General features: G+C 38.8%; 1 protein-coding gene across 2 annotated transcripts in view; it reads right to left on the bottom strand.

Moving 5' to 3' along the window:
* WAPL (WAPL cohesin release factor) overlaps nt 1-19,102 on the bottom strand; it is an 80,753-nt gene extending 61,651 nt beyond the window's left edge. For both annotated transcript variants that reach the window (XM_045569048.1, XM_045569049.1), the window contains exons 1-2: nt 18,681-19,102; nt 15,471-15,991 (exon numbers count right to left, since the gene is read on the bottom strand). In XM_045569048.1, coding sequence (XP_045425004.1) covers nt 15,471-15,969 — 499 coding nt within the window. In that variant the 5' untranslated portion in view covers nt 15,970-15,991; nt 18,681-19,102. The remainder of the gene's footprint in view (nt 1-15,470; nt 15,992-18,680) is intronic.
* Between the last annotated feature and the right edge of the window lie 289 nt (nt 19,103-19,391).

Below are 19,391 nucleotides of genomic sequence, written 5' to 3'. Positions count from 1 at the left end.
TATACTTACCTAACAGAAATGCAAGCATATGCAAAACAAAAAGCATTATTAAATTCAACCATATGAAACTTTCATTTTTAAAATTTTTGAGTATCAGCAATTTCACATGGTTCAACATAATAGAAGTATGCTCATAACATCATTCCCAATAAATGAAACCCATATATCCATTAAAAGTATAATCAACTGTGGTCTGCTCATACAAAGAAATACTACAGAGCAATAAAAATAAACAAAACTACATTTCTGTGGGAGCATATCTTAGTATAAATAACCTCTTTGAAGAGCAATTTGATGATATATTTTAAAATTTAAAATACGCATGGTCAAAGAAATGGACTTATCCTTGAAAGCTAGCAATTTCATTTACAAGTATTTGCTCTACAAATAACTTTCCATAAGCATGAAATAACAAGGAAACTCACTACAACACTGTTTCCTGATTTTCACTTTCATAAAAAATACGAACACCAATAAAAAAAGAACTAATTAAGCTATCATACAGCCACACACCTGAGCATTGTGTAGTTTTTACAAAGAATGAGGCATCTCTATATTACATACAGATATAGATGCCCTTAGGCTTTGATCCCCAATCCCCATCCACAGAGCTCCACCACCTCCCCTCCATCCCCATCCCATCTGTGGAAAAACTGCCTTCCATGAAACTTGGGGGTGGGGGTACACAGCAGGAGGTGAAAGGCAGCTGAGCAAGGAAGCTTCATCTGTATTTACAGCAGCCTGCACGCTCTGCCTCCCCACCATCACTGCCTATAGAAAAATTGTCTTCCATGAAACCGGTCCCTGGTGCCAAAAAGGTTGGAGACTGCTGCCCTTATGAATTTAAATAACTGAAAGATAAGGGAAAAGACTTACTTTCATCCTTCTTGAGTTTTACACCATATATAAGTTGTCTAGTCAAAAACTAAAACAAAAAAATGCCAAAGTTACATATTAAGTACCTTAAAATGTAACAATGGTATGCAGTTACCTTTTTTGGAGTCCTTATCAGTTAAAGAATTATACTTATGGATGAAATACAGTGTCTGGAATTTGCTTTGGTATTGATAAAAATGAAAACAAAATTGACTAGCCAAGTGGGCGTGGGGGCTCACACCTGTAATCCTAGCACTCTGGGAGGCTGAGGTGGGAGGATCACTAGAACTCAGGAGTTTGAGAACAGCCTTAGCAAGAGTGAGACCCATTCTCTACTAAAAATAGAAAAATTAGCCAGGTGTGGTGGCACATGCCTGTAGTCCCAGCTACTGGGGAGGCTGAGGCAGGAGGATCGCTTGAGCCCAGGAGTTTAAGGTTGCTGTCAGATAGGTTGATGCCACGGCACTCTAGCCTGGGCAACAGAGCAAGAGTCTGTCTCCCCTCACCCAAAAAAAAAAAAAAGATTGACTACAAATTTATGTTTATTAAAGCAGAATACAGAGAGAGAGACTTACACACAAAGATGTATACTTCTGTATAACTGTATGCTAGTCTGTAAATACTGACTTCACTTTCTTATAAAAAAGGTTGCTAATTAAACCAATGGTCAAAAGAGACCTCATAAAAAGATCCATACTGGGTTATATTATAGTACACTATCTCTAGTGATAGTGCTTAAAAACTGAAATACTAAAGCAGATAAACCCATCTTAATCCACATTAACAAAAGAGATCTGGATGAAGAAGTTAAAAATCTAATGTATCAAATGGCAAATATTTACCCATGATATTCTAAATTTAAACAAAGCCTTTTACTTCTAAGAAGTCTGTACAGATGACAACGTGGCTTCAGAGATCAAACCCTTGAAATAGTTGAGGTAACTAGAAAGGTTTAATGGGGGTGGCAGGAGCTGCCATTATATAAATGCTGCCTTTATCTGAGTGGCTGTCATGAGAAGAAGGAACAAACTTATTCAATGTGAGGAAATCATTGAAATTCAAAGAAACTATAAGGACTGATGAACAAACGTATTAAAGATCAACTACATCTGTCCAACAAAGATGATGCCTACGAAGAGGGTATGCTCCCTTGTCATAAAATAAATATTTGATAAAATGAGAATAACTTCAGCTCAACAAAAAACACCATTAAGAGAATGCAGTGACAAGCTACAGACTTGAAAAAATATCTACAATAAATATATCAGATAAAGAAGCTACATCCAGGCTGGGCACGGTGGCTCACGCCTGTAATCCTAGCACTCTGGGAGGCAGAGGCGGGCAGATTGTTTTGAGCTCAGGAGTTCGTGACCAGCCTGAGCAAGAGTGAGACCCCATCTCTACTAAAAATAGAAAGAAATTACACGGACAGCTAAAAATATATATAGAAAAAAATTAGCCGGGCATGGTGGCGCATGCCTGTAGTCCTAGCTACTCAGGAGGCTGAGGCAGGAGAATTGCTTGAGCCCAGGAGTTTGAGGTTGCCGTGAGAGAGGCTGACGCCATGGCACTCACTCTAGCCCAGGCAACGGAGTGAGAGACTGTCTCAAAAAAAAAAAGAAAAAAGAAAAAAAAAAGAAGCTACATCCAGAATATAAAAAGAACTCAGATTTCAATAAGAAAATAATTGAATTAAAAATGAACAGGCCAGGTGCAGTGGCTCATGTCTGTAATCCCAGCACTTTGGGAGACCAAGGTAGGAGAATTGCTTGAGGCCAGAAGTTTGAGACCAGCCTGGGAAAGAGAGACTCCATCTCCACAAAAAAAAAAAAAAAAAATTAGGTGGGTGTGGAGGCACACACCTGCAGTCCTAGCTACTTGGAGGCTGAGGTGAGAGGATCACTTAAGCCCAGGAGTTTGAGGCTGTACTAAGCTGTGATGACAGCACTGTGCTCCAGCCAGGGTAACAAAGCAAGACCCTGTCTTAAAAAAGAGAAAAAGAAAAAAGAATCTTTAGATGTCATTAAGTCCAATGTCCCAGTAGAAAATGAAGCTAGGAACACAGAGGCAATTCATAAAAAACAAAATACAAAAGAATTAAGTTACAAAAAGATATTTGATTTCATTCACAATTAAAACTCAAAGTAAAACAAAGTTGAACTATATTTATACTTATTAAGCCCTGAGTATGTACCTGGTACTGTTCTAAATACTTTCTATGTATTAATTTATTTGATCTCTTAGCCAATCATCTGAGTTAGGCAGGTACTATTATACTTCAAGTTCGTAATTCTTTATTCCCCCATTCCTACACTCAAAAAGCTCTAAAAACTAAGATTTCTCATAATACATTTAGAAGCAAAACCTGACCCCACCTGAAGTGAGGCTATTTATAATATTTACCCTACTTAAGGATGGTATTTTCTTTTTCTGAAGAAACACTGTCTTTGATTGAGAGCACCACCTCAGATCCTGATGGGGTGATAATGTAAACTTTCCAAAATCCAAAATAATTCTAAATTCCAAAATACATTTGGCCCTAAAGGTTTCAGATAAGGAAATGTGAACCTGTATCTCATTTGACAGATGACGGACAGTGGGCTTATGTTATTGGTTGACAGTTACACAGTTATTAAATGGTATTTATTCTCTGAAAAATAAAGCAACTAAAAAAAAAAAAAAAAACCAATGGAAGCAACCCAAAAGTCTGATATTAACAAGGAACTGGTTAAGTAATTTATAAGACATATACAAATTGACACAACATATAGCAGTATTTTTTCAAAGTAGAGGGAAAGGACCAAAAACAAAACTGTTAGATACTGATATGGAATTGTCCCCAAGAAATATGAAGTCAAAGAGTAAAGTACAAAACAACAGTCTATGGATTTAGATACACATACATGCACACATATCCATAAACACATATGTAACTGCTTATATTGCTTGTATGTGCACAGCATATATCAGAAAGGCTAAAACTACTAACATTCCAAGGAGAACTGGGCTGGCTGGGGAAAAGGGCTGGGAGGGAAGCTTTTAACCAATATCATTTTGAACCATGTGTAAATAAAATTTCTTAAAAGTAAAAATGGTACATAATCTAAAGTGAAAAAAATTAAACACCAAAAATAAACACAGTCATTTTTCTATCTTTCAGGCTAGGCAAAGTTCAAAGTTTGGTAGTAGGAAGATGACACCAAAAAAAAAAAAAGAAAAAGAAAAAAAAAAAGAAAAGCCACACAGTGGGAGATTTGGCAACATCAACTTTAAATTTAAATGTAAATGCCCCATCAGTACCACTTCTAGAAACATCTCCTACCAATATGTGAGGACACATGACATGATGCTCAAAGACCTAAGTAAAATGATGTTCAATGTAACATTTATTTGTAATAGCAAAAGACTAGAAATAGCCAAAATATCCATAAAAGACTAAAGTGTGGTAAATCAATACAACAGAAAAACGATAAAACTGCTAAAAAAAAAAAAAAAAAAAAAAACCTCAGGTAGATCTATAATATAAATACTGACAGGCATACATCTTAAAGATTATTCCTTAATCCTTATAAAGGCATAATACACAGTGTGTGTCTACATTTGTGTGTTTTTAAGGGTACATACATAGATATGCATGTTCTGCATATTAAAGATTGTGAAAAGATGTGTAAGAAATTGTTAACAGCATTAGTTTCAGTGGTAGGGAACTGACTTTTCACTGTCAACAAGAGCATACAGCTGTTTATCAGAGGCACCTAAAAGCCACAGGAAAAACATGGCACATCTTCCTCAGTGGATCAATTTTACTAAAAGATTTGAAAAATGCTGGGCACAGTGGCTCATACTTGTAATCCTAGCACTCTGGGAGGCTGAGGAGGGAGAACTGCTTGAGCTCAGGAGTTTGAGACCAGCCTGAGCAAGAACAAGACTCCATCTCTACTAAAAATAGAGAAATTAGCCAGGTGTGGTGGCACGTGTCTGTACTGGGGAGGCTGAAGCAGGAGGATGCCTTGAGCCCAGGTGTTTTGAGGTTACTGTGAGCTAGGCTGAAGCCACGGTATCCTATCCAGGACAACAGAGTGAGACTGTCTCCAAAAAAAAGGAAAAATGATTTTTTTTTAAATTAAAAAAAAAAAAAGAGATTTGAAAAGTAAAAAGTATTTAAAAGTTTTAAACATTTCCATTGGTAATCTAAAATATTTTTGTATTTTATAAAGCATACCTATAAAGCACAAGATTTACATGCAATTTTAAAGATGATTTACATGCAATTTTAAAAATAAAACAGTAAACTAAAAACAATTTCAAAAGTACTACTTAGCTGGGCCCTTTACACACTGCAGTCCAAGTTAATGTAACCTCCCCTCACCCACATCAACACAGTCTGTGGAGAGCCTAACTGACAACTGCCACAGCTTATAGGAACATGGAGGTGCTTGTTTGCTCCCTATGGCTTCCAGCTGAAGCCGCCTCACCTCTACTCCATTCTTGCAGCAGTAGGAAAACAGGAAACACACCACACACCCCAGCCACTCCTCAACCAATGGGCCTTGGGCCTCCCTTCCAGGTGGCAATTAACTCTTCAAACTAGTTACACATATGCAGGGCATGGAGATGCCCAGTGGTGCATGCCTTTAGTCCCAGCTACTCAGGAGGCTGAGGCAGGAGGACTGCTTGAGCCCAGAAGGCCAGCCTGGGCAACACAGCAAGACCCTGTCTCTTAAAATAAAATAAAATAAAAAAACTAGATACACATACCCCTGGAGGTACACATAGATGTTCCAAAACATATACGTATAATTATATTTTAAGGAAATTCATTTCTAGATCCCCAATCTCCTCATGTAGTCTGGTCCAAAAACTGATTTGCCAACACACCTGGGATCAATCACTCCTACATTACAAATAATGCCATATCACTTACCTATCCCTAATCTTATTATGGTACATTTCTACAACTCTGGCAGGACCTATAAAGAATGCAACAGACTGCTGGTTTCTGTGCTTCATAATTAAGTAACTCATGTCTGGGTAACAAATCCTTTCATGTCAGGTGGTTTCCATTAATTGTTTTCCACAAAATTGAAAAGACCCAACAAACTGGTTCATTATTAAAACTAATTTTTTATTACCTCATGATTTGTGGCACTTAAGAATTCAAATAGAAACTGCTAGCACTCTAGAAGGCCAAGGCAAGAGGATCACTTGAGCTCAGGAGTTCGAGACCAGCCTGAGCAAGGGTAAGATCCCGTATCTCTACTAAAAATAGAAAAATTAGCCAGGCATGGGGGGGTGTGCCTGTGGTCCCAGCTACTTGGGAGGCTGAGGGAGGAGAATCACTTGAGCCCAGGAGTTTGAGGCTGCTGTGAGCTATGATCATGCCACTGCACTCCAGCCTGGGGCAACAGAGCAAGACTTTGTCTCAAAAAAAAAAAAAAAAAAGGAAAGGAACTGCTATAACAAAACTCTTTCCATTCTTATTTTGTCAATTTATGATTTCTCAATATTTACATGTATTATTATAAAATAAGAATAGAAGTGATGACAAAACCTTTGTTCCAAAACCTTTTCTTATTCTAGCAATATTTATCCACATATACATAAACTAACTGAAAAACCCCCAACCATCTCTTAAAAGGTACATTTCCAATAAATTTTACCTTTAATAGGCATTGCATTTATATTGCTTGATCAACTATGCACTAATTGTGGTCACAATGTAGGCCCAAATAATTTTTTAAATAGTTTAGAGCATTATAGTGACAGAAAATTCTTAAGAGTTTAAATCTAAATGCAAATCTAAATCCATATACATATTTTTATGCCAAAATTATGAAAAGGATGGCCACTAAAGACTAAACAAATACTATATTCATTAGAATAAAATTCTAAAGGGGAAGTTGGATAGAAATACAATTTCAAAAAGAAAAAGGAGCGTTGTAAATCTTCTGGCTATTAAATAAGTGCTTGTTCTTGTATTTTTTAATGTATGAAAGTGAACAGCAAGTAATTACGGCATTTGCAAGCAAGAAAGTTATTATGATAGAAGACAGGACAACAGCTACTTTAAGGGTGAAGAAGAGGGAAGGGATACACGCAAGAGCTTCTGAATTGGCTGGCAGAGTTCTATTTCATAACCTTGATGGTGGTTACAGGAATGCTGCTCTGTGTCTGTTTTATTCTACAATATAAAAGTTAAAAGAAATCACTATGATACCAAAATTGCATGTTTTATTTTAAAATGTCAATATTTACAGGAAATTATACCCTCTGCAAGTATTTAAATTTAAGATGAATATTTTCATGACCAGCAATCTCACACCTAGGTAGCTAGTCAAGAGAAATGATAACATATATCTACACAAATACCTAAATGTGAATGTTTATAATAGCGGCTTTGTTCACAATTGTCAAAGACTGGAAACAACCCAAATGGCCAACTAGCAAACGGATCATGGTACATACATACGATGGAATACTACTCAGCAATGAAAAGGAATGAACTGCTGACATGCAAAGCATCTGACACTCTTAAAAAAATTATGCTAAATGAAAGAAACCAGATTTTAAAAGTCTACACATTGTGTGATCCCATGTATATGACATTATGAAAAGACAAAACTACAGGGACAGAAAATAGATCAGAGGAAGCCAGGGGTTAGAGGCGGAAAGAAAGGACTGACTGTGAAGAAGCGTAAGAGAACTTTTTAAGGTGATGGAGATGGAAATAGTCTGTATCTCGAGGGTGGTGCAGTGATTACATAACTGTAGACATTCCCATAGAACCTTACTATGTTTTTTCTCAGATATTGTACCAGGTATCTTCCATTTGTCCTTCCAGATCCTCTCTCCACCTTGACCTCAGCCCCAGGAGGCTGATCTGTATCAAAATGTTTCCTTACTCTCAGGCTTCCATTGGGTTCTACCCAGGAGGAGTTCCAGCAGGACAAAGAAAAGGAGGAGAGTTAGGCTCCAGCATTTTATCCCTCCAGGCTGTTCAACAGAAGGACACTGCTCCTCTTCAGGTGACCTCCCCTGCACAGCCCAGGTAATCCCTTGCCCTTTGGGCCTGGGTGATAACAGGTTCACTTCAACTAACCAAGGCTAGGGCACCACCAGTGTGGTTTTCCTACATTCATCCCACCCCTTTGTAAATAGCCCCTTTATAAATCAATCCTCACATCACTCTAATTTGGGCATGCCACCTGTTTCCAGTTGGGACCATGACTGATACAACCATGAGCTTTAAATATATACGACAGAGGGTAAAATGTATGAAATGGCAGACAGTTTTTTAAAACTTTTTAGGTGATGTGTGAACAAAAAAGATTTATAACCACAACTTCAGGAAAATGTGGTGCCAAAGCCACGACTTTCATCTGCTTCTCTGGGTCATGATCCAACATGTAAACACAGCTTGTCCTATACTATGGATTACCTTCTCATTCACTCTAATGCTCATCATGATCCAAAATATAAAACACAGCTTGTCACCTACCTTCTCCTACACTGTAATTCTCATAATATATCTGTACTTCTTTCCCAACTCCTAATCCAACCCACTACCACCAACCACATGAGTACCCAGGTCTGTCATCAGCATATCCCAACACGCATATACTTGGAGTTCATTCTCTCTACGACTTCCCTGCCCTAGCTGACACTCGACTAAAGGTGCCTCTTCTCCTGCAGCCCTCCCTACCATCTCAGAGCCCCTTTATAAAACTATTATAAAAGCCCCTTCTTTTGTGGCTTGTCCCATCTAGCAGTTACCATCTTCCTAATATCTATCATCCAACAACCTGTTATTCACCCTTCATTTATTAAAGGATTTTACACTAGATTTATAATCTACTCACCAGTTTTGCTATCATACAAATTCCAACCCTCTGACCTCCCAGTTCTTTAACCTTATCTCATCATCGACAATCTTCTCCCACCCACATTCCACCTTATATACCAGTTTTCAGTTTCATCTAGAAATCTGTTACGCCCTAAAATACTTCACCTCTTAAATATTAAAATCAGATAACCCACTGCCTATCAACCATCCAATTTGCTTGTTCTGGTACTCCTATTCTTGACTTTTATTTAACAAGACTCTCAGTATACTGCCCTTCTTCTCTCTTTTCTACTATCCATCAGCCTTGTCTGGGTGCTAAACTGTTTAAATTCCACAATCCATCACTTCACTTTCTGGGCAATATCCTAAATTCTCTTCCATCTCTTTCTCTTCATTCCACATGCTGACAAAATGCCAATTGAGCATAATTCTAATTATCCTATTCTATATTCTGTGCAGGTTTTGGATAATGGAGCCTACTAAAGGTGGGGGGAAAACCATAGTCACAATGGATAGATTAGTGACTATGAGTTTTTAGTAACATCAACTTCAACTAAGGCCTCCGTAGTGTCCAGAAATTCTACTTTCTCTCTAGACAGCCTGCTCTTCCAAATTAGGTAACATCTGTCTGAACCCTTTCCTGCTCCCTTCAATCCCCCAAGTTACCCTGCCCTTCTTTCTCTCGTTCAGAAATAACCTCTTCTGTCACTTTATGAAAAAAATTTAAAAAGCTTTCAGCCATAAACCACTTTATCTTCCTTCCTCCCACTAAGCTCACATTTTTCTCCACCTTTCCTCCTATCCAGGAAATGCAGCATCTCTTCTTTCAAGACCATTCTCTCCTGTGTTTTGGATCTCATGCTTCAAGACCCTTCCAGGCATTAAACCTTCCAGAACCCCTCATATCCCTCTAGCTGCCCTTTTTCTTCTCTACTTCAAACTTCTAACAATTTGTAAACACTTGCTACCCCCATTTCCTCACTCCTCAGACCACTCTAATCCAAGATGCAAATCCAATGCCTGCTTTTCAGTCCTCCTTTTAGTTGACATTGCAGCAGCATTTTGATTCAGTTGATCTTTTCTGTAACACTTTTCTGCTGGCTTCTATAACAAATCACTTCCTTGATTTCCCTCTAGCAGCTCTAGCTACTCCTATTTAATTTCCTATTCTAGTTTTTTCCTCTTCTCTCCATCCATTAGTGCATTGGAAGTTCTTCACAGCACAGTCCTAGTACTTTTGTCCTCCTACACTCTTCCTTAATGACTTCATCTAATTTTACATTTTCCTTTTTTTTTTTTTTTGAGACAGAGTCTTGCTCTGTTGCCCGGGCTAGAGTGCAGTGGCATCAGCCTAGCTCACAGCAACCTCAAACTGCTGGGCTCAAGCGACCATCTTGCCTCAGCCTCCCAAGTAGCTGGAACTACAGGCACTCCCTGCTCACCACCATCCCCAGCTAATCTTTTTGTTTCTATTTTTAGTTGCCTGGCTAATTTTTTCTACTTTTAGTAGAGATGGGGTCTGGGTCTTGCTCTTGCTCAGGCTGGTCTTGAACTCCTGAGCTCAAGTGATCCTCCCACCTTGGTCTCTCAGAGTGCTAGGACTACAGGCATGAGCCACCACACCCCAGCCCTGGAATCACTCTTGATGTCTCCGTCTTCCTCATCATTCGTGTCACCAAGCTCTGCCACTTTTATCCTTTCTCAATGCACCAACATGTCTCAGGTTACCCTTGCCTACAATGTCAGCCTTGCCTACAAACCCCCACCCCCAGACCAGGTGAATAAGCCTGTTACACATTCCCACAGACTCTGTATTTTTCCAAATTTTCAGCACATTTGTTATTCTTTATTTTGTCTTCCCCACTAGAGTGTGAAAAAGGCAAGAACTGAGTCCATCTTGTTCATAGACACTAAAATAATAAGTGGATGGTTGGACACAAAGTATCCCCCAGACCTTCCTATGAACAAATTCACTCTCCTCTACCATCAAGAGTCTAGGAAAGTTGAGGACCATTTCCTAAAGGAACAAGGGCTGGACCAGAAAAATTCATGAAGTATCATCATCTGGCCCTAGATTCTAAAAGTATACATGTGGAAAATGCTCTGAAAAGCATAAAATCTTATATAAATGTACTGTCATTGTGTTTAAAGCTGGTTATTCATCATGACCAGTAGAAGTCAACAGCTCTATTCCTAGAGGGCAGTGACTATATTTATAGTTTTCATATATTAACCCATGGCTGGTATTCAACCTGGATCTGAAGAAAAACCCGCTAGTGGTCTCCCATGCTTTTATTAATGTTCACACCTTGAGAATGATCATTCTTTTACTCAGAAAATCTTTTATAAGTGAAAGTTCTGCTTTAAAACAAAATGAATTTATTTAGAATTATAGTGCCCCTTTCAGAATTTGCATATTGTTTAATTTCCATTTGTATACACACACACAAAAATTAAAAAGTGGAAGATATTATCTATAAAATTAAAGTCAGCTTCATTAGGTACTATTAAGAATAGTTTGGCCATCATTCTTATTAAAAAGAAAATAACTTAAAGACAAGAGGGAATCCGTAATTTGCCCCTTGTCAAAATAACTTATTTCCAACATCAACAGAAAACTGATCTTATGCTGACAGTGTTTTAAACATATAGCTTTGAATATGACAAAATTAATCTCATTCATATAAGAATACAGCTGCATTGTATGAATAAGAACACTTTGGATGTTTCACAGAGCTTTCACTTAATAGTTCAAGTTATTCAACCTCTGAACTGTGCTTTACCCTCTATATAATGGGAATAAAGTTCACTTTACTGGGTTGTCATTAAGGATCAACTGATGTAAAAGTAGGAACTTAAATAGGTCGCTTATCCACTTCCCTTAAAAAGCAGCTGATTTTAGGTATAACTTAAATATATTCTATACAACAAATATATTCAGCAAATAAAGGCAAGTAACTCTTGCTGCTATTATCCTTTCAGGGTTCTTAAAAATAATCCTCCTTAATCACCTGTACTTTATCCAATGAGTAGATGACAATCTCATCTCAGGTCACAAGTTCTTGGCCTACTTTAACCTTTCAGTAATAGAACAATTCATTTCCCTTTCTAAAAATCACCTTCAGTTCTAATCAAAGTTCATAATTTCCTGACAAAATCATCCCTCTAACTTACATAAATACTCATTACAGCTTTAAGCAAATGAAAAAAATTCATTGGCTACAAAACCAGTCACGCAAATTAACAGCCTATGCTGTAGTTATTTCAATATTTGGCAGGGTATGTAGACGGAATCCTAGCTGGCTGGCAAGGTGTGACAAGCAGAAATATAAGTCTTTGCACACTTTATTCTAGAGTCCAAATTAAAAACCTGTAGCAGACAGTAAAAAGACAGAAAATGGAAGTAGCCTCACATAAAGGGCAAGAAAAGGCTTCTTTTACACCTAATACACACTGCCCTGGATTCCAAACTTTAAAGAATAAAAGATCTCTTAGAAGGGTGAACTTTTAGTTCCTGCTAACAGTCTGGCCAAGAATTCAATGGCTTTAATAGCAACTGCAATCAGAATCCTTTGTTTTTAAAATTAAAGATTAAATAGGGAAGTGTTTGCAGACAAAAATAAAAATCCTGGACTTGCTTTAAAATAATCTGGGGGTAAAGGATTGGAGGTGGAGAGAGCAGAGTGTGAAACAGATGAAATAAGATTTGCCATATACTAACAACTGTTGAGTACATGAGGTTTTTATACTGAATATTTTTGTACGTCTGAAAAGTTTCATTATAAAAGTTTCATTATAAAAGTTTTCCTGTTATTGTTTAAATTAAGGATTAAGACATTTTTGTAACTCAACCCTTCCCTGTAGTACTTATTCAGTCTATAATCTTGCTTCTGGTTCCCTTATCCATCAAGCGTCTGTTTGCAAAATGGCAACCATTACTTTCATCATGACCTCATCCTAAGTTTCCTCTTCAAATAAGCCACAATTTTTTTTAAAAGTACTAAAAACAAAGAATTTTAACAGTGTCAAAGGATTTACCATATAGTTCCCTATAGAGAAAGAGATGCACTTAAAAACATAATGCCACGACAAATGATACAGTGATTCTGAGCTTGGATAAGCCCTTTTCACTGATGTGATATAATTCTACAGCAAACAATGGTATGAAAGAACAGGGACATTCTACTGGAAGGATACAACGCAACTTAACCTGTGCACTTTAAACAAGTCATTGATAAAACTGCTAACAGATTCTTAAATAAAATGCCTGAACATGACTTGCTAAAGACTGCTAGGTTTCTCAGACCCAAGTAAGCACACAAGTGCTTGTATCTGGAGAAAAAAGTTCAAAACTTTACCATTCTCAGAAAGACCCTTAAAGCAAAAAAGTTAGGAACCACTTAAGATTTACAGACCCCTTTTATCAAAAACTTAGGTTTAGGTTTCTAAATTTCAACTAAAATTACACGGTTTTCCAAGAGAGAAAAGGCAATCACAATCTGATAGACATAATGTAAGAAAAGTAGGCACAAGGGAAGTATCCAAAGTTTAAAGGAGGCCAAAAAAAAAAAGTCATAAAATACAAAAACATTCCCACAAATATAACCAACATACAAATTTATAAATGTTTCATTAAGAACAACTAATATGCACACATTAGGGAAAGAATAAGACTGCTATGAAAATTAAATACACTCCTACCACTAACAGGAGGACAAATAAATAAATAAATAAAAATTAGTATATGCACTTCCTCAAAGTTTGCTTCTTATCCTACAGGGAACTGCCCTGTCAGGGTTGTTGCAGCTCTGGGTGGCCAAGGGAGAGGAGGAAAACAAGAAATATTCATAGTGCTACACCATTCCCTTCCCACTAAGGGTCCCTTTGTAAAGAAGCAAGAGGGAACCACCTATTTTTCTGTATTTTAGTATCCATTTTCTCCTCACAAACCCATGATAATGAAGTTTGGATTCACAGTCAGTCCACAGCATCAGTACCAGAACTACATTCTGGTTACATTAGACTAGAAAGTTATTATTTCATTCTACAAAAAACTGTTTTTCCAGTTCCCCACCAACCAACTTCCAACAGCAGTCTGGACACAGAGAAATACCATCAGCAATTTTTTTGCTGCATATTTTTAACTTCTACAGCCCTGTTCCTCCTTACCTAAACATTCATTCTTATTAATACCCTCTGCCACCAGGTCCTCTGCCTGCCAATGAAACCCGATTCCCCAAAAGACAGCACACTTAGGGAAGCCAGTGTCAGCCTTCCTTGAGCACCTCCACCACCTGCCCAGCTTCACCTTCCTCCAGCCTACTTGCCCCACACTGTAGATTAACTGCCTGGAAACAACAAGAAATGGCAGTAAAAATACTAGATAACTCAAGTGGAACCGCATTCCCAGAGTCACACACAGTGGTTTGACAAACAGTAGGTGCCCAATAACACTGAAAATCAATAAATGAATCTTGTTCCAATTCTGCCACTAGCTGACCTTGGACAGTCACTTAACCTCTGTGAGCCTCATCTATAAAATGAGGAGAGCTAAGTTAAAATTCATTTTAACTCAAAAGTCCTACAACTGTAATACATTTTTAGGAGCTGACCTGGAATCAGTTTTATGGTGTTCTTTTTAATGAAAATTTAACCTAAACTCATAAACAATGCTTTAGGAGAAATGTCGGCAAAGCAGTAAGGACAGCCAAATTAGAATTAACCCAGAGGATCAAGGGAATGACAATAACAGCTGGCTCATCCTCTCATCCAAGGGTGAGAAAAAAGTTAAAAAATGCTCAGCATTTTTAGTAAAACTATGCAAGGCACATCCCATTGTACTGTTTGATGTGCCTCATATTAAGCCTCCAAAGGACAAATTCCTCTTAAGTACTAGGAAAGTTTCTTTACTTCCTTTCAAAACATGAGATCTATATAACCTTTCATTATTGCTAAACTTTGCCAAGTCATCAAAAACCAAGGTTTATTTTCAATTACAGTACAGTGCCATCCTAATCCTACTGCTGATAGGGTGGCTTTCCTGCCCCACCTCTACCCTGCCACCTTCAATCTTAGTTCTTCAGTCTTTTAGTTAATTGCACCTTCACCATTATCATTTATCAAACCCCTTACAAAAGTGAGTGGGGGGTATTAACTAACAAAATATTGTTTTAGGCAAGGATACCAGACCTCATATTTACAAATTTACATACAAGTTTTGTGGATTAAAATCTATCAATACAAGTTGGTATTGGCCCCAGATTTCAAACTAATCTCAATTTGCGGTAAGTTCAATTCTTTACCATCTCCACTCAATACTTCCTTAATCTTTCTGAAACAGTTTTGGAGGAAAGGTCTAACATTCCTACCTAATCCTCACTGTAAATGCTGATCTCATTTTCATTATCAGTAAGCATCCAAATCTCAACAGTAATAGAAATGAGATACTGTGTAATCCCAACACAACAAAAAGAAATGTTTTTTTATTGGAATGGAGGTTAGTGATTTATGAAAGACTGTTCCCAAAATGTACCCTGGGTAATAATCTAGAAATATTAATATCCAAGTTGTTTAAATTTCAACACTCAATTGGTTCTTTAAAATTTTTAAACCTTTTACAAAACTATCAATAGTCCTCAATCATAAATGCAGAAAGAAAACACAAGTTATATGTATTTTAGAATTCAAATCATTCAAATAAATTGCTTGTACAAAGCTCTCTTGGCTCAGAATAAAGAAAATCAAAACTTACCTGAAGTCATTAATTTAGCACAGCTACTTATGCTTGCATCATCTTCTAAGATTCGGTTTGTGCTCTTTTCTTTCCCAACCAAAGTATCCTCCAACGGTAAGCATTTATCAGATACAACACTGTCTTCACCCACCGCATGACTGCTTTTGCTATTAGCTTCAAGTACTGAAGTGACTTCTTCCAGCTGAGCAGCTTCACTAGATTCTGAATAAGAGGAACCCTTAACCTGGGCTAAATTCTTTGAAGAAACTGGTAGAGACTCATCATCACTATCAAATCCAAAAGGATCTCCAGTATTTTCTTCTTCCACTTTAGGTTTTTTCGGAATTTCTTGGATATCTGGTTTGAAATTGGGCCGCTTCTGCCCTAATTTAGCCATAAATGTAGTCTCTCCCCATTTTGTGCTAAGGGTTGTCCGTTTGTTGGAAAAGACTTCATCAAATTTTGAACTGCCATTTCCTCCTTTCCTACTGTATGTTTTCCCAAATCTGGATGTCATTTTGACACCTGTTTCATATTCTCTGTGAAAAAAAATTTAAGGAAATACATAATCATAAATACTTAACAAGTGTTAAACACTGCATATAAAAATAAGAAACTAGGGATTCTCTCCCATATCACTTTTTGACATTCACTATACAAACCTTTAAAAATGATTATATAAATACGAGGAAGGGGATAAAGAGGCTCATTTTTTACTCTATATGTCAACTTTTTTTTTTACAATGAGCACATATTCATAGGCTCCTTACAAAGTAAAAAAACTTAACGATTAGCCAACTTTAAAACAACATCCCTAAAACCAACTTATAATGAAACATTTTTTTTAAGTTCCAAATGAATCAACTAACTATTCTAATAAACATTTTCACCTTAAAAAAATAATTTGAATTGGGTAATTACCCCAATATAAAATTTTAAACACAGAATGTTAATTTTTTTCAGGATTGCAGAAATGTCAAATAGTTCACTACATTTAGCTCTTTGAAATTTCACAGCACTTATTCATATGAGAAAAAAGGTCAGAAAAATGGTGCTATTTTCTTAACCCAACCTTGAAGATTCTGATTCTTGGTGTAATATAATCTGGACTGTGATTTAAAAAATATTCCTTAGGTGGTCATCTCCCTCAAGCACAAAAAAACCATCCTTATTCTATCTTCCTTGTCCCTATAGTGCTGTGCTCATTTGCCGAGTTACATTTTCTGGAGCTGGTAAACTCCAGCATATTACCCAATTCCATGGATTACTACAGAATAGAAACAAGCAACCTTTATTTTCCTCTCCAATTTATAAATGACAAATCAATTCATCTGATTTATCTGATTATTACCACATAATCAGGCAAGACAAAAAAAATTTTCAGGGCAGTAAATCAAGAGTCAAACATTTTTAAAAACAAGTTACAGTACTTTTTAAACACTATCAATCCTTATCCATTTCTTACACTTTGACCTACAGTTTAAATATCAATACATCAAATACAACTGAAAAACATGAACAATAGTCTAGTGCCTGAAAAACTTCATTACTTTGAAACTTAACAATTGAAATGATATTTGACCTATACTTTTGAATATGTTTTCATCTATACTTTTAATGTTTTCCCTTTATTAACTTAAATTCTTACAACTTACAATGAATCATTGTCCAAGTTAGCTTTATGTATACTCAGTGGAGAATTCCCCCCCCCAATGTTCAGTAAAAAGCCAATTTTGATTTGACAAAAATATATAGTCATCATACACATCTGTGCTACAAAAAAAATAGTTTTCCTGAGGGAGATTTATTTCCCCTTCGACTGTAGATTTAACGAATCTTAATGTCTTTCTTGTCAAGTATAACCTAAACAAAACCACACTGGGCAGCTACCAGGACAACAAAATAAAGTCATTTCTCTTCATTCCTTCAAGGATGTAAAGTAGAGATCTGCAGACCTACATTTACATATACACCAACAAAGCTGGAATGTTTTGGATACATTTACGTGGTAATCATCTAAAAATGCTGACTAAAAGCCAAACCAAAAATCTAGACTTGAGATCCTTTAAGCCATCATCAGAAAAACTCGTAAAAATGGTCCTAGAATCACAAAGCATTCACTGTTAAAAGTTTAAAGAATGCAGATGAATATCTGATACTAAGGAGTTAACTGTTTTAAGTATGATAAGAAAATTGTAGTTTTTTAAAAAAGAGTCCATGTCTTTTACAAATATATACTGAAATATGGAAAATAACGTCAGCAATTTTCCAACATCAAGGAATGGGAAGTGTACAGATGAAATAAGTTTGGTTAGGAGTTAATAACTGCTGAATCCAAACGATGGGTACATGGGAGTTCATTATATAATATTCCCTACTTTTGATTGTCTTTATCGTTTCCCATAATAAAATGTCTGTTTTAAAAAGTCAGCAGACTTTTAAAATGGCATTATCTAAGCGTAAAGTACTAATAAACTCGAAAGTAAGTGTGCAGACATATTTTACATTATATTTTAAGTACACAAGCTATCTTGCCTCATCGGGCTTCGAACTCCAAAAACCGTCCTAACTAAAAAGGAAAGAATGATTCACGACTAGATCTTTTCAGTCGTTAGGCCTTTGCCTCAGCCCAAAGTCAGGTCGAATTTTTGAGGAAAGTGAGCTGGGGTTATTACAGACCAAAAAAAAAAGTCTTCGCACTTAACTTCCACCCAAATCTACCGTCTTCCCAGTTTCCAGGGGCTTTAAGGGCGAAACTTAACCACCCAGAAATTCTCACCTGGGGACGGCCGGTGAGCCAGGAGGCAGTGGAAGAGGACGCCCCCCCGGGCTGGAAGCTCACGCAACTTTTCTCCTCCCTACCCCCACCGCCCAGGAAAGGGATGTTGCTTTCGACGCCCCGGAAGCCTCTGCCACCGAATCCCTAGGGCAGCGCAAGGCCTCGGTGGCGGCCAGGGGCGGAGGAAACCACGGGAAAGGACTCAGGGCTGAAATCAACACACTTGACTGGGTTTGGGGAGGGAAGTCAATCAGTAGCCACCCGAAAAAAAACTCAAAAAAAGGAAAATAAAAGAGGAAAAAGAGTTCTTCGGTTCGTCCCCCTTCCCAACTTCCTCAGAAGCCGGGTGGGCAAGGCAGAGAGACTTCCAGCGCCCCCTCCAGCCCCCTGGCTCCCCTACCCTCCTTGGCTCCCTCCCGGCCTAGGCGGCCGCCCGACACCTCACTTACCCTCGGCGCCTGGCGGGTGCTTTGGCCACGGGCCGCCTCCGCCTCTCCCGCTCCCAACGGCCCACGGGCGGACGCGGGAGCCCCGCGCGGGAGAGCAGGGCCGGCGGGTGCGCCAAAGGAGGCAAGGGGCTCCGCTTTCGGTAAATAGGAAGCCCGGTGGAGGGGGGGAGGAGCGGCGGCCCCGCAACTTCCCTCCCCGCCTCAAACACCGCCGGCCGGGCCCAGGCCTAGCCCTCCCTGGCCGCCGCCGCCGCCGGAGCTGGTGCCGGAGCCCGCTACGTGCCCCCACTGGGCCGCCACCGCCTCCTGCGCCGCCGCTTCCGCCAGTGAATGGTCAGCGCTGGAGTTTGAACAGGGCCCTGAACCATCTCAACGCCATTTGCGCTCCCGGCCCCCACCTCCTTCCTCCAACAGCCGCTCGCTCCGTCACTTCGCTTCCCACAGGCCCCGCGCGACCGCCCGACCCCGCAGCCAATCGCGCGGCCGCTTACTCAAACCGCCGCGCAGGCGCCGCGCCCCGCATGCTCCGGCGCCCGCCATTGGCCCGGCCGCGGGGCCCGACGGGAGTTGTAGTCCTGGTCCTCGAGGTCGCGGTGCTGAGAACCTGGCGGGGGACAGGGCGGCGGGCGGCGAGGTGGCCGCGGGCCTGGCCCGCCCGGGCTCGGGAGCCGCGTGCAGCTCCCAGCCCCGCCGGGAGACGCAGGTGCCGCG

Source organism: Lemur catta, chromosome 14 (genome assembly GCF_020740605.2).
Source record: "Lemur catta isolate mLemCat1 chromosome 14, mLemCat1.pri, whole genome shotgun sequence".
Classification (NCBI taxonomy): domain Eukaryota; kingdom Metazoa; phylum Chordata; class Mammalia; order Primates; family Lemuridae; genus Lemur; species Lemur catta.
This window is presented reverse-complemented; position numbering and strand designations above follow the sequence as displayed.